Source organism: Carcharodon carcharias, chromosome 10 (genome assembly GCF_017639515.1).
Source record: "Carcharodon carcharias isolate sCarCar2 chromosome 10, sCarCar2.pri, whole genome shotgun sequence".
Lineage (NCBI taxonomy): Eukaryota > Metazoa > Chordata > Chondrichthyes > Lamniformes > Lamnidae > Carcharodon > Carcharodon carcharias.
In genome coordinates, this window is record NC_054476.1 from 162,517,784 (window position 1) to 162,539,570 (window position 21,787).

The 21,787-nt window shown below is 41.1% G+C and overlaps 1 protein-coding gene across 1 annotated transcript; it reads right to left on the reverse strand.

Moving 5' to 3' along the window:
- Positions 1-736: 736 nt before the first annotated feature.
- Positions 737-21,627, reverse strand: LOC121282913 (transmembrane and immunoglobulin domain-containing protein 1-like). Its single transcript, XM_041196724.1, has 5 exons — positions 21,549-21,627; positions 11,904-12,182; positions 8,979-9,263; positions 8,101-8,204; positions 737-790 (listed from the first exon to the last, which is right to left on the reverse strand). The coding sequence occupies exons 1-5, from the start codon at positions 21,625-21,627 to the stop codon at positions 737-739; spliced, it is 801 nt and encodes a 266-aa protein (XP_041052658.1).
- Positions 21,628-21,787: the final 160 nt, after the last annotated feature.

Consider the following 21,787-nt stretch of genomic DNA (forward strand, 5'->3'; position numbering starts at 1 on the left):
AATTAAAAAGGAGTGCCCAACCTTCACTGAAGAAATGATCAGTTAAAAAGGTGTATCATGCTTCACAAATTTTAAACAGAAAATAAAATATATATAAGTATATTTTTCCCAAAGTATATTCTTGGTCTATTTTTTGATACAGCTTTGAAAATATTCTTAAAATATTTTACCTCAGATAAATGCGCAAAACAGAAATAATTTTGATTGGCAATGAATAAAAAATCAAATATCAAACCAATGAGTGAAAATAAAAATCAGTGAAATGACTGCAATGTTTACTAAAGAACAATATAATTTAAAATGGCAAGTTGTGGCTTATAAAAAATTTGGTGAAAATATAAGACTTTTAATTTATGCATGAAATGCCATGGAGAAGGTTGTAAGCACATTTAATCTAATTAAATAACAATGCCAATAATTGAAGGGGGGGGGGAGAGAGCAAGTGAAATCCTACATGGACAAAAGAATATTATACAAAGTTGGTATCAGTATATTCCTTCTTCTTAGGCTACTTTACGCTTTAAAAATTTTCTTCACTATTTTTGTCTTTGTTCCTTTGACATACCGCAGGAAAAATAACTCTTCATCCTGGATCGAATCTCCTTTGAGGGAATTTGTGGGTTTCCACCGGGCTACACTGTAATAAAATGCGGAAAGTATAATTAAAATGTGTCTATAGCTTGTCTTTAATTAAATATGAAGTAGAACAAAAGATGGTACTTACAGTCTTGCCTTCCTATTGAGAACCATACTCAACAAATGTATTGGTGTTGGTTTTCTTGTTGCAGAGCTAAAAAAGAAATTCCATCAAGTGAATTTTTTCTGTGGTTGTAGCAGTATTTTGCTCAGGAAATCAGCTAAGATATTGCTTAAAGTACGACAGAAAGAATCCCCAAACAATAGGCAGTAATAACTCATTCAGCTATATCATGCAAACTTAGCATTGTAGTTAAGATCCCACTTATCCTTTTAATGAACCACTAGACTCACCTTATATTAAATTCTGTCTTGTTTTTGCAACTTTGACAATTGCCAACATTGAAAGTAACAGGGAAAACATGAACTGACAGGATTTTAGGGGACAGTTCTGAAACTACCAGAGTGGGATTCAATTCATCTTTTAGTAAAAATGGGACAATGCAACCTCCTCAGTAATTAAGAACCCATTAACAAAGTTGCACAAACACGTTGTTCTGAAGCATGCACGTTCTGAGGGTGTAATTTTAGTATCAAGACATTGATCGTGAAAAATAAAATCAGGTTCACTTCTTTTCTGTTAAAACACGTATTTCCTTCTCATCCATCCCCTGTTGGATTTGCTACCATGTTCAGGGAAGGAAGAACTTTGGTCTTAATCTTCTTTTACAATTGCAATAAAAATATCTTATTCCAAAAGCTTTCAGCAGAATATGTGAACAATTTTGGCTGTGAACTAATCTTGAGCAATAGATGCTAAATTACATTTAACTAAAGGAGTGCATAAATAAGCAACTCTACCCTTAAGTTCATGAACTTTCAGAGCATTGCTCAATACAATGCATATCCCTATTGCTGAGAGTGCACACATACTTTACGCTATCCTTACCAAAGTGAGGTGTAAAGTACGAGCCATTAATTCAATGTAACATTCGGTATGTAATAGTAAAATCCTGTGTTTGAATTCTCATACCTCTCCTAAAATTAAATAAGTGCATAACTCAGAAAGCTTTTGTACTGATGTTGCTGAATCAGTCTTCAGCCAGACGTACTAAATTCAGTTGCTTCTCTTTTTCATCTAGAATTATTTCTAAGTTCTCTTATATTGAGAGTTTTATGCAACCATTCCAACTTATAGCTGGATGAATCATTGAACTGCAGACTCTTAATTGACTCTTGAAAGTTAACCACCTGAACAGATTCTACCATGCCTGTGGCAAAGAGCAAGAACTGTGTCAGTGTTAACTACCCAACCTGGAGCAATAAAATAATGGATAAAGTTCATTCTAACTGATGGTTTCAAACGCTCTGCACCTCTTAGTGTTTGAACGAGTGAGCACGTCTACTTCAGGGTTGGGATACACCTCTTAAACACATTGTAGAGAGAAATGTGTTCCTTCTTCAGCTTTGCAAATTTAAATCCCAAACAAATTCCATTTTGACATCAGGCCGCATGGCTCCATCTTGTTGAGGACAAAACCACCCAGGATTAACGCTCCAAATTAAAGATGGTTACATTTGTAACAAGTAAAACATAAAATACCTCTCTTAAAATTGTGTTTTAGACATTAAAATACATCCATGATACTGAGTAATGAGAAAAGATATTGAGAAGCCAAAGCTATTTGGAACTGCAGGATTGGAACGTGCTTTATTGCCATGCGTCACACTGAACAGTCACCGTTTATCATAACTCCAACCATAAAAAAAGTACAGACAATGCTGCAGGGATTCAGAAGCTGGGGCAAATGATAGCTTTCAATTGTATGTAAGCCACACCTCAGGCCAGATGGTCATAAAACCTATTGTAATGGTTGGAAGTTATCCTGCTTCATTTCATGAGGCACTTGGTAGTTTAACATAGAAATTGGTAGAAAGGCAGTTTTATAAAATTTTTAAAAAGCCCCTAAAACTTCCTGGGAGAACTACTTCTCTGAACTGAAGGAAGTACCCATCTTAACTGTTTTAATGTCACTTCAAAGAGGACTGGCTGAATCTGACAAGGCAGATTCCTTAACAACTATCATAGGGGAACACCATTAGCAGCGCCACACAACCCACTGGGGATTCAGCTATTAGTTTCTGTAACAGTTGCTTAGTTTCACGTTATGGGAGGAACTGTAACTCTTCCATGATGGCTGGTGGGAGGCTGGGATAAGGTAGTCGGGGAGGGGGGAGGTGGGGGGAGGGCAGTGGTTGGTGGCAGTTAACTCAGTAAAAAAAATGTGAAACCTGAATCCAACCCTCCACTATTGGCCATTTCAACACCCTGCTCTCTTGCCCACATGTCTGTCCTTGGCTTGCTGCATTGTTCCAGTGAAGCTCAACGCAAACTGGAGGAACAGCACCTCATCTTCCGACTAGGCACTTTACAGCCTTCTGGACTGAATATTGAGTTCAACAACTTCAAATCATGAAATCTCTCCTCCATCCCCACCCCCTTTCCGGTCCCCCTTTTCCCAATAATTTATATATTTTATATATTTTTCTTTTCCCACCTATTTCTATTATTTTAAAATTTATTTCCATTCATTGTTTTATCTCCACCTTTCAGCCTATTTCGATCCCTTCCCCCCACCCCACCCCCACTAGGGCTATCTGTCACTTGCTCATCCTGCTTTCTACCCTTAATATCACCATTAGCACATTCCTTAGATAATATCGCCACCATCTACACCCCTTTGTCCTTTTGTCTATGACATCTTTGGCAATCTCTTCTTTGCCTCTACCTATCACCGGCCCTCTATCCAGCTCTACCTGTCCCACCTCCCTCAACCAGCTTATATTCCACCTCATTTCTATATTTCATAGTTCTGATGAAGTCATTCGGACTGGAAACGTTAACTGTATTCCACTCTGTAGATGCTGTCAGACCTGCTGAGTTTTTCCAGCTATTTTTATTTTTATTTTTGTTTCAGATTTCCAGCATCCGCAGTATTTTGCTTTTACCTCCCCGAGTGTGTTGGCTTCCGCTTTAACAAAGCGGCTTTGGGGGACTTCAGGTAACCAGCTCAGCAATTATAATATTTTAACGAGGTCACTGTCCTCAGAGCTTGGGAGACATCTGAATTCAACTGCTGTGGACGAGATTTCCCAACAGCTAAAGGGAGGCAGATGCTGCCAGGTCCTGTAGGTAAGTGTTCCTCCAGCCCTGCTCGAGGGCCAGGAGAAATGAGACTGCCTGCTTCCAGTTCTTCAAGTCAACTTTCTGCTGCGATCTTTCCCTTCCTTTGATCAGCCGACACCTCAAGGTTTTAATGTCCTCACCCTCCAACATCCTCCCAACCCGGCAACCTCACCCTCCCTCCTCGCCACCTCACTCCGAGCCACTACCCTCACGGATCCCCAACCTCAGGTTGCCAGGAACAGTCCCTAGCAGTCTCCAAATGCAGCCCTCTCCAGCAGGCTTTCCCAGCTAGCGGCCAGTCAGCCTTCAGTCTGCCCTAGTGCAGGGCATGATAGGCAGTAAAGAAATTCTAGTGCAATCTTGCCAATAAATTTAGCAGGACCTTCTCCTTCCTGGTATTTTTGGGTTTTGTGACCACACATATGTACCCCCCCTCCCTCTTACTCTCTGCCTCCCCATAAATATGTGGGCCTGTAAGGCAGGAAGAGCCATCAGGTACTCTCTTTGAATACTGCTTTGGTTGACAGTAATTTTTAATTCCTTTCTCTTTTATCTTCCAGACCATACTCTGAGGCAGACAGTTATTGCACTGGTTTTGCTAACTAAGTCTACAACTGGATTCCCACATCAAGCTTTGTTTGTGAATCTTTGCTTTTACAGCAACAGACAAGCTGAGGCTGGTGGAGATCAATAATCATCAGTGCCAGATAAAAATCTGACACCATAGAGAACTATTGGAATTCAAGGGCCTGGATTTTTGCAGTCAGCAGCAAAGGTATATGCTCACCACTCACTATTCTGACAGCTACCCACAGATTTCTCATGGGCTTTTGAGTGACTAATTGCTACCATGGGGCATGTGGTCTAGCACTTTGCCCTCTACAGGGGATCTGTGATGTGCGCAGAAAAGCAATAGTGAAGTTTTTAAACCAATCACTGAGCCATGCAGCATCTAAACCAGGAAGTATAAAGTTGTGGTATAAATTAGATTTAAATCACGCACAGGAAGGAAAGTAAAAGAGAAGGAAAAGGAAGATGGGATTAAGAGAGGGACAAAAGAGTCAGAAAGATAAAGTAAAAAATAAAGCCACTAGTGAGAATCTGAAGGAGTGGGACTACACACTGATAAAATTAAATTTTCAATGCTGGAGTGAGGTTGTTTGGCTGTAATTGTGACTGATCACACCTGAATGCATCAGTCCTGATGTTTTCTGCCACGTTTAGTGAGTCAGTACAGCAACGTCATGCTCTTATGTTTATTCCAGAGCTGAGTCCATCAATGAGGTACTGTTCTATTGCAGCCTTTGGAAGAGCAGGGCGGCTTGGGCCACAAGTTTTGGATTTTTGTATTTAACTCCGTATTTGCAGATGCCAGAGATTGCTATTTGATTTACTCCATTATAATGGTGAGCGCTGTTAACATTACCATTATTCTCAATGCAAAATCCAGGCCAAAATGGATTATTGTTTTGCTGAAGAAAAGGGACATGCTGTCGAAGCTTTTCATTTTGCACTCATTAGGACAGTTCACAAGAATACCAACAGTGAAGGGGGCAACAATTTATACTGCTATGTGAAGAGAGTACTGATTGGTTTGCTCTGGACTCTGGTGGACTCTGATTGGAAGAGGTGTTGACATGGAGACTGTACGAAGGAACAACATTTGCTAAGCGATCTTGGTGGTGCTAAGGATTACACTAAAAACCAATATACAATTATCAGTCAGGTTTGCAATGTGGCTCACTTACGCATGCCAGAAACTACTTATAATTATACACAGGGCCCTGTCCTTTGCAGACAGAAGGAGCATGTCCACGCATTGCATCTTTTCCAACTAAACAAAAGCTTGGGGGACAGCCATTCTCTGGTTCATTCCCCATAGCAATGTCTTGACCAATCAGAGTCGACCTGCCTGGTTTGAATTTGAACAGTTAACTGCTCCCTAGTGCATTCTCCATGGCAATGAGTCCACTTGCCAACCAATCAGCACTCCCTTCTCGTGCAGTATAACCTTTTACTATTGGTATCCTTGTGGAGTGTCCTGATGAGTGCAAGACAAAAAGGTTTGACAGCATGTCTCTTTTTTTGGCAATACTTAAGCTCTGTGCTACCAAATGTTTATTGTTTTGTAACAGGTTTTGTAAGCTAAGTGCAAAACACAGATTTACCTTTCTGCTGTTGTTCTTACTTAAGCTTCTGCTCATTTTACTTCTTGTTAAACTTGATTTTTAATTCTTGTGTGACCTATAGTTCGTCGAGCCTTCTATCTGTTCATCAGTGGGCGAGGTCCAACATTACCATTTCCATTGTATACGCTAACAGTAAATAAAGATTTCTGGTGACCCAGGGATTGCTACAGCACAGCCTGCTTCACATATAAAATATTATTTCAGCTCATGGTAAGTGTCTATTTGCCGTTAAAGTGGTCCTTTGTATAGGCCATGAGAAAAAAGTAGAATATTTGAAGGTGTGATTCATGGACTACTTTCTGCATTAAGTAAAAGAATAAATTGATCCATAACTAAAACAAAAATACCTGGAAAAACTCAGCAGGTCTGGCAGCATCTGTGGAAGGGAGCACACTTAAAGTTTCGAGTTTTTAAATAAATTGATCCATACCTTGAGTCAGTTAATTTGTGACTTGAACAATAGGACTGAATTTTCCGTGCCCGTTGGTGACAGGCGTGTTTGGCGGAATGAGCGGACAATATGGCGAAAAGGCCAAAAATCGGTTTCACGACATCGTGAAACCAGTTTGCAATGGTCTGTTCTGCCCGGCAACGGTGGGCCGCATTGCCTGGTAACTTCATTATAATACATCTGCACGTCACTATAAGCTCAGCTCGCCGGAATCATCTCCCCACGCTGGATCATCCAGGCACATCTGCAGGATTGCACGCTGACGTGTTTCACAACTGCACATAAGTGATGTGCACCTGGCGAGCTGCACTTTGCTCAGGACTTCGAGGTTTGTTTGCCTTACTTGCTTCGGGCAGCACTTGTGGTCAGCAGTGCCACATCACTTTTAGGAGGGCTCACGGGCAGGTCTCTACCTACCTGACCCAGCTGTTAGGCAGGGGTGGCTTTTCAATGGCTGCGGGGCTGGGGCTTGTTTAGGTTGGGGGGGGCGGGGGGCGGGAAGTGGCCTCAGGCAAGAGGCTGCGGGGCAAGGGTTGTATGGGGACAGGAGGGTATCCCAGGGTATGCGTGGGGGGACACAAGTTGATCAGTGTAAGTGGCCTCAAGATGGTGAGGGCTGAGGAGGTAGTCTCCAGTGGAGATGAGGCCAGATGGAGATGTGAGGGTGTGTGTGTGAGAGAGGGAGTGGTGATGTCCATTTAGCTGGCAGTGAGTGAGATGCCAGTGAATGTGTGATGGGCTTGTGAGGGTGCGTTTAGAGTGATGAGATGGTTACCTTACCCTGGCTGCATGGATGAGACCATTTGGCCTCCTTTTGCACTGGATAGCCAATCTCTTCTCTGCAGCATTGGCACTGACCACCTCTGCCATTGCCCACCAAGCCGGAGTGGTGAAATTGCTGGACCTCCTGCGGCCAGAGAATGGATAGAGGATATCACAGCAGGCCTCTGCAGTGTCCGAAAGGTGATCCCGGGACACATCATTGAATCAGGGGGCTGCCGTCTTCTTGCCTTTCAGGGCCATGTCTTCTTTGTAGCAGCCCTGGGCCAGAAGCGCTGAGAAGTGTGTGTGCAGCTGCACTTTAAATGTGGCTCCCGGCGTGATGAAGCAGCGAGATGACAGTGTGGTAGGCAGATGAGAGCCCGCCCACCATCAAAATGGACTGTTTCCAGGGAAACATGATTAATGAGGCAGGATTGCGATGATCATGGCATGACAAGTTGTCACTGCAGCCGGTGGGTAAAACATTCTTTCTCCCGCCCCCTACCGCACTTAGTGCAAATGTGGGACAATTCTGCCCATAGTCTCTCTGCACAGTTTATGGGGTTCTCTCTTTCTTTTACCTCTTTCTCTCAGTTTATCTGTGCTACAAACCAATCATCCCCTTGTTGCTCGATGCACAAAAGCAGCGGAACTTGTTTCAATTTTTCCTTGCTGCTTGTGTTGCTCTCCATTCAACCTTTTCACCTTGATGCCATGGATAAGGTTAAGAATCTGTAATATTGGGATTCCTCACCGTTAACCTGGGTGCTACAATTTTATCTCAGGACACTGACCACTCCATACTCTGGGCTGCACTCTTCTAAAAGTGCTATTCCACTCTTGTTCTAAAAAATTTTCATTTTTCATGCACTCACCTGAATAACTCTGTCTCTCCGTGAAATGATTCCAAAAAGAACAGTCAGTCCAGCAACCACTAGCCCAGCAATAATTGGTTCAATTGGTACTTCATATGGTTTATCTGCCAAAGAATATAATAGTGTTTTTTACAAGCGGCAGCAATTAAAATAATACGTAAACTCAATATAGTCTGATGGATGGATGGATGGATCGTCTGAAAGCATTTTACTGCGATGATATACTTTGGAAGTGTAAGCACTATTGTAATGTTGGAAACACAGCAGCCAATTTGCACACAGTAGGCTTCCACAAACAGCACTGTAACAGTAAGCAGATAATCTGTTTTTGTTATTTCGATTGAGGGATAAATATTGGTTAGGACATCGGAGATAACTTCCCTGCTCTTATTCAAAATAGCACCATCTAAAAGGCAGATGGGGTTTAGCAACTCATCTGAAAGATGGCATCATTCACAGTGCAGCACTCCTGGAGTGCCACAGTGAAGCTCAAATCCTGGATTGAGACTCAAACCCGCAATCTTCAGACTCAGGTGAGAGCACTACCAACTGACATCTCAACTCCGCCATGACAGCTCATGAATAATATTTTTCAATTGCTTCCTTTAAAATAGGTAGCCACTGAATAATAGCAAACCTTCAGTAAAATGTTTTCAATTTATCTGCTCCCAGTGGTGTTCAGCAATATCTTATAGTTTTACAAACAATAACTGCCAAGGGAGAGAAACCAGTATTTGCCATTAGAACAAAGCATTATTTGTATTGGGTGAAATAACTTAGTACAATGCATACCAAAATTGAATAGAGAAAAGGAAATAATATATTTGCTCATTTTAATTTAGCTGTTCATCTAGGCTGTGAGGTTTGGTCATTCTTACCTTTCACATTCAGGTGGAAGGACAAATTGCTGCTTCCAAGTGTGGAGTCAGCTGTACAGACGTATGTCCCATTTTCCATGTTCTGTGCCTTCTTAATAGATAGACTAAAAACACCTCTGTCCCAGTACACACTGTGCCTGCCGGCCACCATCTTCAGGATATTGTTATCTTTATACCAGGACATCACAGCTGGTGGATTGGACTTCACATTGCATGTCAGTGTCACGTCATTTCCTGCGTGTACTTCTATTTGATTATCACCATCGCTGCTCAGAATGGGGATAACTGCAACAATTTAAGCACAAAATACTATACACAATTACAAAGCTATTTCGACTTGTTACTTTGATGTACTATTTTTCTAAACATGAAGACATCAAAATAGCTATTGACACAATCCCACACTATGTACACTAAGCTGCTTTTCTCCGAATGTTAAAGAATGAACAGCTCATGCTGTTTCTATGAAGCATATTGGACATTCCATGCAAAACAACAGTACATGACCTTCCAGATGCCTCAACAATATATCAGTGACAAAAACAGAATTACCTGGAAAAACTCAGCAGGTCTGGCAGCATCGGTGGAGAAGAAAAGAGTTGACGTTTCGAGTCCTCATGACCCTTCGACAGAACTTGAGTTCGAGTCCAAGAAAGAGCTGACTCTCTTGGACTCGAACTCAAGTTCTGTCGAAGGGTCATGAGGACTTGAAACGTCAACTCTTTTCTTCTCCGCCGATGCTGCCAGACCTGCTGAGTTTTTCCAGGTAATTCTGTTTTTGTTTTGGATTTCCAGCATCCGCAGTTTTTTGTTTTTATCTCTAATATATCAGTGACCTTATTTTTCAATCTCTGCCATGCACTTTGCCAGCCTGTGCAATTTTGCTGAACAGGAGAAATTTTGGACTATAAACATCCACTGGGGCTAAATTATTTGAACCTGAATAGATCGCTTCATAATAGAATGTAGGATTATCAAAAAACATTCAGCCACCTTGGAGAGGGTGCAGTGGAGATTTACTGAAATGGTACCAATGAAAAGAGAATTGCAGCAATGAGGAAAGGCTTAGAGAAACTAGGATTGTTCTCCTTAGCACATTGAAGGGTAAGGGGAGATTTAAGTCCAGCATTCAAAACTATGAAGAGTTTTGACTGAATAGATAAAAAGAAACTATTTCCAATAACAAGTGAGTCTTAACCTAAGCAAACAGAGTTGAGATAATTATCAAGAGAACTACAGGGAGATGATTTTTTTTAAAATCAGTTGCCATGGTCTGCTGTGCAATACATGAAAGAGTGGAAAAAGCAAAATACCAGTAACTTTCAAAAGGCAATTGGAAATACGTTTGAAAAGGAAAAAATAAACAGGGCTATGGGAAAAGATTGGAGGAATGGAACTAACTGGATAGGTCTTTCAATAAGCCGGCACTGGCACCAAGATCCAAATGAGTTCCTTCTCTTCTGTAAGATTTTAGGAATACATTTAGCTTCAGCTGCTATTAACTTCACATACATGACCCACTTATACCATTATCCTCTCTCTCCTACACAACGAATACCATACACTTATATTCCCAACTGAATCAGAAACATGTTCATCTATTTTCAGAATGTTCCAACCAAAGTCTGCATTCCGTGCTTCCTGTAATGAGATGGGAAATCTAATGGGAACCTCTACCTCCACCCTTTCTGAAATTTTGTTGGGTGTACTTTAATGGCATGTAAATGATGGGAACATAAAATCCAAAGCATCTTCTGCCATTTGTACGTGTGCAATATTGGATCTAGGAATATCCATATCACTCATGGCATCATGCCAGTGACAAAGGAATTGGTGGCCATCTCTGTACCATCTCAACCCAGCAAAACATCAATACCAATGTGGGGAAATTAAAAACAGGAAACAGGAAACAGACACTTTAACCTGTACAATTGATTGCAGGGTGAGCAATTTCATAAACTAAAGCATTATTTTAAAACAGAATTAATTTCAGGGCAATTCATTTTGTCAATCTGAGTTAATTCGTTGAGGAGCCTCAAAAGTCCACAACTATTGCTAGGGTCCATTGGCATGTCCCACATTGGGAGAGCTGGTACCATCACACTGTGGCCTGCCACAGACATTTGCCTCCCACTTAGGATATACAATATAGTCTGAGCTCTTGGTAGGCCCCTGTAGCTTTGATCTCCTCCTGTGATCAAAATTTGCCACATCCTCCAAAAACTCTGGCCAAAATCTATAGGATTATTAAAGATAATTTTCACGAATGGCATTGCGATTCAATAACTTATGATTAGCTCAAAATACCCTTAACTTTAACCATCAGTACCTTAGCTGTTATTTTTTCTAATGGTTTGAGAAAATATTCTCTCTATATTATGCCTAACAATTTCATTCACATCTTGAAAAGCTTTTGGGTCATATCATTTCCTCTTCCCCCAACCCTCTTTTCAAAGAGAGTAAATTTTACTCAGCTACTCTTCCTTCAAAGCTAAAACCTGGCATCATTTTTGTTGTCTATTTTTGTACCTTGCCAATCTCCATTTTTAATTTTAATTACCAAAAGCGGATAGCATGCCTCCAGTCTTATCCCACCATTGTCTTATGTGATACCCACACTGTCTTGTTGAATTTTCAATCTATTGATCGACTGATTTATCATGACATTCAATTTGCATTGACAACTACTACATTATAATGCGACAACACTATCTGTATCAACATTTGGTCAACTCCAAATTTTTTCCTTGCTACATGCTCTTTAATGGCATACTTCATTATGTCATTAAATTCACTACTAATTAGCACAGTGACTAGATGAAAAGTAGAAATCATTTCAATTTCTTCATTGGCATTTATCCCTCTCCCTAGTAAGTTCCTTTCAACAATTTTGTTCTTCCGGCTTCAGAGCGGTAGGTTACTCACATCTGATGTCCAGGAGCACAGTCGTATTAATGTTAGAATTTTTATTTAAACAGCAGCTGAATGTAGCTTCATCGTCATTTTCTGTAAGTGGATCAATACAGACAGTGCTAACATTGATCCGATTCATAGACTTCAAGTTAATTGCCCTGTCACCACGAAACCAGACTAACTCTTCATCCTGGGTGTTGTTGACTATTGTGCATGTTAATGAAAGAGAATCTGAGAGATTCCTGGTGATTCTGTAGTCAGCTGTGATATCATTAATGGCAACATCTACACCTGAATAAGAAAGAACAACATTATTTTACATACATGTAACAAGAAAAGGACCAGCTTAGGAAATAATACGCACAATAGCCTTACTGTAAGTTATAAGTTTGTATTGTAAAGGAGTTATTCAACTGTCTCCAGGAGTGAACAAAGTGATTATAGCATGAAATTTCTACCACATGAAAATATTATGAAAGTCTATATTTTTGTGACAGGACAAAACAGTGGTTACTTTGATAACTCAATTCAACCAGCCTATCTTGAAAATGAAAAGCATCCACCCAGTTGTTTTATTTATTTATTTATTTATTTATTTATTTATTTATTCTTTAACAGGATGTGGGTATCGCTGGCTAGGCCAGCATTTATTTCTTATCCCTAATCGCCCTTGAGAAGGTTGTGGTGAGCTGCCCCCTTGAACCGCTGCAGTCTATGTGGTGTAGGTACACCCACAGTGCTGTTAGAAAGGGAGTTCTAGGATTTTGACCCAGCGACAGTGAAGGAACAGTGATACAGTTCCAAGTCAGGATGGCGAGTAACTTGGGTGGGAACTTGCAGGTGGTATCTGGTGCCCTTGTCCTTCTAGATGGTAGCAGTCATGGGTTTGGAAGATGCTGCCTAAGGATCCTTGGTGAGTTTCTGCTTTGCATCTTGTAGATGGTGCACACTGCAGCCCTTTTCTTTCTAGGTGGTAAAAACCAAAATTTTGGCAGGTGCTGTTGAAGAAGCCTTGGTGAATTGCTGCAGTACACCTGGTCTGTAGCACATACCAGTGCCACAGTACATTGATGGTGAAGGGAGTGAATGTTTAGGGTGGTGGGTTAGGTGCCGATCAAGTGGGCTTTGACCTGGATGGTGTTGAACTTCTTGGGTGTTAGAACCACAATCATCCAGGCAAGTGGAGAGTATTCCATCACAGTCCTGACCCGTGCCTTGTAGATGGTGGACAGGCTTTGTGGAGTCACATGATGAGTTGCTCACCACAGAATTCCCAACCTTTGACCTTCTTTTGTAGCCATAGTGTTTATATGATGATATATAGTCAATGGTAGCCCTCAGTACGTTGATAGTGGGGGATTTAGTAATGTTATTCCCAATTGAATGTCAAGAAAAGATGGTTAGATTTTCTCTTAGTGGAGATCATTGACTGGCACTTGTATGGCATGAATGTCACTTGCCACATATCAGCCCAAGCCTGAATGTTGTCCAAGTCTGACTGCATATGGTCACAGACCATTGTAAGTTGTAAATGATGCTGAACATTGTGCAAACATCAGCGAACATCTCCACTTCTGACCTAATGATGAAGGTCATTGATGGAGCAGCTGAAGATGGTTGGGCCCAGGACATTACCCTGAGGAACTCCTACAGTGATGTCTTGGGACTGAGATGATTGGGCCCCACCAACCACAAAAATATTTCTTTGTGTTAGTTATGACCCCAAACAGTGGAGAGTTTCCCCTTAGTTCCCACTGACTTCAGTTTTGCCAGGGCTCCTTGATGCCAAACTCAGTCACATGTTGCTTTGATGTCAAGGGCAATTATTCTCACCTCACCCTTGGAATTCAGCTCTTTTGTCCTTGATTGAACTAAGGCTGTAATGATGTCAGGAGCTGAGTGGCCCTGGCAGAACCAAAACTGAGCATCAGTGAGTAGGTTATTGATGTGTAAGTGCCGCTTGGTAACCAAACTTTGGCAGGACTCTCCATCACTTTGCTGACGATTGAGAAAAGAAGAGGCTGACAGGACAATAATGGACCAGGTGGGATTTGACCTGCTTTTTTTGTGGACAGGACATACCTGGTAATTTTTCCACATTGGTGGGTGGATGCTTGTGTTGTAGCTGTATTGGAACACTCAGTTTGGGGTACGGCTAATTTTGGAGCACAAGTGTAATTGAATTACAAGCGCTGTATCTATAAATCCTTCTTAATAATGTTTACTCTGCTAATCACTTTCTTTTAGTTCGGTCCTTTAGTTCAGAGACTGAAGTGAAGAGTTTCTGATTCCATTAACCAAACATTTCTTTTATCTAATAGCTCACAGACACTAAGTGAACAAGGCATGTAGTTGGTTTTGAGCAGCACAGGGAAGTTTTTGAATTGATTCTCCACTATATACCCCCCAAAAAAGTATTATGGGGAGCAGCTATTTTGAAGGGCACAAACAAAAAAAATTCAGGAGAAAGGAAATGAGATTTAAAAAAAACTCATTTCAAATGTCAATAAATTGGAATATAGTATGACTGCCAAGTATCAGAATTTGTCTACGAATTACATTGTCCAAATCTGTCAAGTTCAGTCTTTTGTAACATCAGAACAAGTATAGGCCATTCAACTGCTCAAGTCTGTGCAGGCAGGGGGGGTGGGGGGGTAGGGAATCTTCACACGAAAGAGCGCACACATCTCCCTGAGGCTAAGTGTAGCCTCAGGGAGATTGGCTCTAAACTGTCACATGAGTTGGGACATGTCCATAATTTTTACAAAAACGTTATTAAAATCTTTTAAAACCTACATGAAACTTCATCCTGCCCGTGAATGAGGTTTCATGCTTTTTCTAATTCCAGCCAGGGCTCCTTAAGGTTGGCGGGCAGGTCCACTAATTAGTTTAATTACTCTGTCAATGGCTTCAATTGGCCATTGACAGGTCAGTGGGAGCACAGCTAATATTGCTGCGCCCCCACCTACTGGAAAATTTAAATGGGGCACGGTGATGTCGGGAGTTCTGCCCCCCCGCTCGCTGACAGGAGAAAAATCCTGCCCTTGGAAAAGCTATTACAATCACACAAACCTATTTGTGGAAGTAAATTGGGAAAGACACATTTAGCTTTACATGATGCATGTAAAGAAATATCATCTTCAATAAGGCAACAATCTTATTATGAGGGGCATAGATAGGGTAGGCAAGAAGGAACTTTTCCCCTTGGTGGAGGGATCAATAACCAGGGGGCATAAATTTAAGGTAGAGGGCAGGAGGTTTAGAGGGGATGTGAGGAAGAATTTCTTCGCCCAGAGGGTGGTGGGAATCTGGAACTCACTACCTAAAACATACAGATTACATCCGGCAAAGTTATCGCAAGAACCAAAAGAAATTGATTTCATGCTTCAAAATGATATCATTGAGTCTAGTTGCAGTAACTGGAGTTCACCTGTTGTACTGGTACCGGAACCGGATGGAATACAAAGACTATGGGCTGAATTTTCCCCCTGTCGGAGGGGAAATTGATGGGCGGGCGATGACATGCGCGCTTCTGATTGGCGCCCCCCCAATCGGAGGCGCAGCGCCATTTTCCATGGGAGGGCCAATTAAGGTCCACCCAGCGTGACATCCGCACAGAAGCGCTATGCGCTCTCTATGAAGGTGGGGAGGTAATCCTATTAATAGCTAAGTGCTGCCTCAAGGAGATCAGCTGTACGTGTAAAAAAAGATAAAAGTAGAAAAATAAAATTTCCGTTACATGTCCCCTCATGTGACAATGTCACATCAGTTGGGACGTGTCCATAATTTTTACAAAATCTTTATTAAAATTTTTTAAAGTCTACATGAAACCTCATCCCTCTCGTGGACAAGGTTTCATGTCTTTTCTACTTCACACCGGGGCTCCTGGCCTGTCCGCTGACCTTAAGGTCGGACGGGCAGGTCCTTTAATTACTTAATTGACCCTGACAATGGCCTCAATTGGCCATTGACAGGTTGGCGGGCCCGCAGCTGATTTCCCTGTGTTCCCGCCTTCCTGAAAATTTAAATGGGGGGCGGTGACGTGAGGAGCTCCCCCCGACATCACCGCGTGTTATTTTATGCGTTGGCAAGCGGGCCCCACCCCGGCTTGCCGACTCGTAAAATTCTGCCCCATGTATGGACCATCAAAAGGTGAATAGAGTCATAGAGGTCTACAGCACAGATAAAGGCTCTTCGGCCCATCGAGTCTGCGCCGGTCAAACAAGTACCTAACTATTCTAATCCCATTTTCCAGCACTAGGCCCATAACCTTGTATGCTATGGCGTTGCAAGTGCACATCCAAATACTTCTTAAATGTTATGAGGGTTTCTGCCTCTCTCACCCTTTCAGGCAGTGAGTTCCAGATTCCCACCACCCTCTGGGTAAAAAATTTTTCCCCACATCCCCTCTAAACCTCCTGCCCCTTACCTTAAATCTATGCCCCCTGGTTATTGATCTCTCCACCAAGGGGAAAAGTTCCTTCCTCTCTACCCTATCTATGCTCCTCATGATTTTATACACCTCAATCATGTCCCCCCCACCTCGCCCCCCCCCCCCTCAATCTCCTCTGCTCCAGGGAAAATAACCCCAGTCTATCCAATCTCTCCTCATAACTAAAACTCTCCAGCCCAGGCAATATCCTGGTAAATCTCCTCTGCACTCCCTCTCTAGTGCAATCACATCCTTCCTATCATGCAGATTCCAGAACTGCACGCAATACTCTAGCTGTGGCCTAACCAGTGTTTTATACAGTTCCAGCATAGCCTCCCTGCCCTTGTATTCTATGCCTGGGCTAATAAAGGCAAGTATCCCATATGCCTTCTTAACCATCTTATCTACCTGTCCCGCTACCTTAAGGGACCGGTGGACATGTTCACCAAGATCCCTCTGATCCTCAGTACTTCCCAGGGTCCTACCATTCATCATGTATTCCCATGCCTTGTTTATCCTGCCCAAGTGCATCCCTTAACAAAACGATGCTGACAGTCCTTGATTAATCTCTGCCTCTCCAAGTGTAGATTAATTCTGTCCCTCAGAATTGCCCCCAATAGTTTCCCCACCACTGAGCTTAGACTGACTGGCTTGTAGTTCCCTGGTTTATCCCTTCCTCGCTTCTTGAATAACAGTACCACATTGGCTGTTCTCCAGTCCTCTGGTAGCTCTCCTGTGGCCAGAGAGGTATTGAAAATTATTGCCAGCGCCCCTGTTATCTCCTCCCTTGCCTCACTCAACACCCTGGGATACATTTCATCCGGGCCTGGAGATTTATCTACTTTTAAGCCTGCCAGACCACTTAGTACCTCTTCCCTTTCTATGCTAATTTCTTTAATTATATCACAGTCCTTCTGCCTGATTTCCATACCCACGTTGTCTCTCTCACACTTGAGCACCGACACAAAATATTCATTTAGAACCCTATCTACATCTTCCAGCTCCACACACAAATTACCACTATGGTCCTTAATGGGCCCTACTCTTTCCCTAGTTATCCTCTTACTCTTAATGTACTTGTAAAATAACTTTGGATTTTCCTTTATTTTACCTGCCAATGTTATTTCATGCCCCCTTTTTGCTCTCCTAATTTCCTTTTTATGTTCCCCCCTACACATTCTATATTCCTCTAAGGCTTCCGCTGTTATGAGCCCTCAGTATCTGCCATAAGCCTCCCATTTTCTCTTTATCCAAACCTGTATATCCCTTGACATCCAGGGTTCCATGGATTTGTTGGTCCCACCCTTTATTTTTGCTGGAATATGTTGGTCCTGTACTCTCCCTATTTCCTTCTTGAATGAGTTCCACTGCTCTGATGCAGATTTACCTAAAAGTAGCTGCTCCCAGTCCACTCTGGCCAAATCATATCTGATCTTATTAAAATCGGCCTTCCCCCAATTTAGAACTCTGATTTCTGGCCCATCCTTGTCCTTTTCCATAACAACCTTGAATCTAACGGAGTTATGATCACTATCTGCAAAATGCTCTCCCACTGATAGCACTACCACTTGCCCGGCTTCATTCCCTAAAATTAAGTCCAGGTCGGCCCCTCTGTTGTAGGACCTTCTACGCACTAGCTTAAAAAGCTCTCCTGGATGCATTTTAAGAATTCCGCTACCTCAAAACCTATCACACTATGACTAACCTAGTTAATGTTAGGGAAGTTGAAATCCCCCACTATTACTACCCTGTTATTTTTACACTTCTCTGAAAGTTGTCTACATATCTGCTCTTCTATTTCTCTCTAACTGTTTGGAGGCCTATAGTACACTCCCAGCAATGTGATTGTTCCTTTTTTGTTTTCAGTTCTACCCATATGGCTTCATTTGAGGAGCCTTCTCTGTCTGCACTTCCATAAACTATGGGGTGACCACATCTAAAAACGTGCTATCCACAAAACTCTCAGCACCTCCAGTTGCCGCTCCAGCTCTGAAACGCGGAGCTCAAGTAGCTGCAGCTGGTGGCACTTCCTGCACATGTGGTTAGTCAAAGCGCAAGGAACATCTCGGACTTCCCACATGTTGCAGGCGGTACATAGCACGGGACTGAGCTGCCCTGCTATGCCTCTAGTTGAAAAAAAAATCCTTATTTTAAGTTAAATACAATAAAGAAAAGTTAAATTATTTATGTACTTTAAATAAAAGCTAGAACACTTACCTTTCCTTAAATTAATCTATTTTAAACTGGAGAGAAAGAAAAACAGGAGAAAAATACTTACCCATTACTCACCAATCAGCTCTCACCTTTGTGCTGAAGTCACTTTTTGAACTGCTTCACCTTGGTGCTGACTGCAGGTCACTCTTCCCAGAGAATGCAGTGACAGAAGTGGATTCACATCCCATACCACGGTTAGAGGATTTTATGGAGAAAGTGGGACAATCGAAATTTATCATAAAGATTGACTTGCTAAAAGGATATTGGCAGGTACCGTTGTCGGAGAGAGCAAAGAAGATATCAGTTTTCACAATGCCAAATGGACTATATCGGTTTAAAGTCATGCCATTTGGTATGAAGAATGCACCTGCAACATTTCAAAGACTGACAAACAAAGTAATTATGGGTCTCAGCAATTGTGCTGCTTATATTGATGATCTAATAGTTTTCAGTCAGACGTGGGAGGAGCATTTACAACATCTGGAAAAATTATTTACTCAACTACAAGAAGCTAATTTGGTGATGAACTTGGCTAAAAGTGAATTTGCAAAAGCGCAAGTTACGTATCTCGGCTATACAATTGGACATGGCTCTGAGAGATGTGAAAGTCAAGGCTATTATGGATTTCCCAGTGTCTACAACAAAACGAGAAGTCTTGAGATTTCTGGGCATGAGTGGGTTTTACCGGAAATCTGTACCTAATTATAGCCAAGTGGTTGCTCCACTGACTCAACCATTAATAAAGAACAAGAAGTTTCAATGGACACTTGGATGTCAGAAGTCATTCGATAGTTTGAAAACTGTATTAACTTTGACCCCAGTGTTGGCAGTACCCAATTATGCCAAGCAATTCAAGTTGGCCATTGACGCAGGCGATATAGGCATTGGGACCGTACTGTTACAAGAAGGTGGTGCTGGAATTGAAAAACCGATAGGGTATTTCTCATGCAAGCTGAATGTACAACAGAGAAGATATTCAACGATTGAAAAAGAGACTTTGAGTTTGGTGTTAGCATTGCAGCATTTTGAAATTTATGTTACAAACAATTCATCAGAAACAATTGTTTACACAGACCATAATCCTTTGAAATTTTTGGACAAATTTCAATACAAAAGTGAAAGGCTTTTCAGACGGAGTCTATTATTACAGCCATTTAATCTACGTATTATACATATTGCTGGAAGAGAAAATCTGTTCGCAGATGTGTTATCAAGAGTTTGAAGCTTACAGGAAAATGGGACATTTAAAAAAACTGGACACTGAACTGGAGCGATTTCTGTTGATACTCAGTACTTGTGTATATATATATATACTTATTTATGTTAATGCATGCATCTGCAATGTAATAGTGTAATAAGTATAGGAGATGGTGTGAGATGGGTTATTAAAATGAAGCCATCTTTTAGAATTATGACAGTTAATTTTCTGATTAGAAGGCAGATGTCATGAAGCTATTAATGTGCTTAATATTTTGGAAAATATTTTTCTTTTGAAAGAGAGGTTTAGTCTGCACATGTATCTTAATTGGATTAAAGCCAGCTAGTCTGGGTGCTTTGATGGGTACTAGTTTCGATATGGAAGAGAGATATAGTGTGCATTTGCATTTTTTGAATAGAGCATTCAAGAATTGGGGTGAAAATTTGATGCCTATCTAGCAGATACCAAGCTATATGATTAGATTACTAAAAAAATTGGTTCTATGAAAGAGGTTTCATTGTTAAAAGGTGAAGTTCAAAGAGACTGGTGAGAAAATGAGAATTTGAATTCAATCAGTGGTGGTAGGTATAACTTCAGTAGTTTTCGGGTGTGCAGGGCAGAGGCAATGTGAGATCAAAAAGCAGCTGGAAGCCTCCAACTGGCTCCACAGTGAAAGGAACCTCATTTTGAATTTGTACGGTGAAAGTGCTTTGCCTGGTGTTTGGTTAAGTCCATGGGTTGTTGTTACCTTAATGGAGATTTGTTTGGGAATTTGTTAAAAGTTACAATAGTAGTAATTTGTAGCCAAGTGTACACATATTTTAACCTGTGTAAATTAATCAAACGTTTTATTTCATTTAACGTAAACCCTCGAGAACTGGAGGTTTGATTCCTGCATTTAGAGTCACTTCTCAAATATGACACATAAAATTATAGGTTATGACTGTTGTTTAAAGTTTCCCTCTGGGATTTTTAAATAACTCCACTTTGCCAACTGCATCGGTCATAACAATTTTGTATAATGTACCAGGTAAGGGAATGGAATCAAAAACATTCACAGGCATTCAAAATGCAGCTAGAAGCTAGGCTGACTGAGTTAGAATGGCAACATGAGCTCCATGGAGCAAATTGGTTTTTTCATCCTTGAAATTTTCATACATTCTTGAGTAGCTCTAATCATTGTAAAAGTTATGGATTTCTAGGTATTTCGTCAACATTCTGTTTATATCATAAAAATATCAACACTTTTGAACACAAGTAAGTTTTATGTTGCTAGTCTGTTAGGCAAAGGTGTTTCCCAGTGATTAATAACCTGATCTGAAGTCATGTCCTTCTTGCCATGCAACAACCAAATATATCATTGTACTTAAGTGGCTTTAATCAATAGTGTGGGGGAGAGGGAGTGGTATAAATTCACACTTTCAAAAAACATATTAATCAAGCTCTTGCAAAGTCATTGAGTTACTGAAAGAATACATTTATGAAGTGTAGACTTTTAAAAGCTGACTTTGTTGACTTTTTCCAAGCTAAATGGAGCTGGTGCTCTCTTAACACATATTCAAAGCAATAACAGAAGCAAAGTTATTGTAACAAACTCTATTTAACGCAATATCACTATGATACATATATAGCTTATGTCGGGTTTAACACCAACTTTATCAAAGTGTGCTTGTAGCATCAATCCAAAATATGATAAGCATCAAATGAACTTACAGTGGGATAAATAAAATGATTCGTACGGTTCAGATGAGTTTTGAATATTTCCATTATCTGCTCTGGTCACTGAAAACAAATTAATATAGAACATACATACCTGTACATCCAGGAGCAAAACATGATGCCATGATAAAACCTAGCCCCAAAATTAGATTCTCAAAGTTCAGTGGCGCCATATTTCATGGGTAAACAAAGAATTAGTAAAATTCCAAACAGCCTTTGTATTCCTGATGAAATTCCAAAGATTAACAAGGATCCAGAAAAAAGGAAGCAAACCTATTAGGAATTACGTTAGTTGTTGAGCTAACAGTTTTGCTGGTTTGCCTCAGCAGATGT

Coding starts and splice junctions, on each gene's coding strand:
- LOC121282913 (XM_041196724.1), bottom strand. CDS start 21,627: ATGGCGCCACTGAACTTTGAGAATCTAATTTTGGGGCTAGGTTTTATC. Junction 12,183..21,548: donor TTTTGCTCCTGGATGTACAG/GTATGTATGTTC, acceptor TTTCTTATTCAG/GTGTAGATGTTGCCATTAAT. Junction 791..8,100: donor GGAGAGACAGAGTTATTCAG/GTGAGTGCATGA, acceptor TTTCTTTTTTAG/CTCTGCAACAAGAAAACCAA.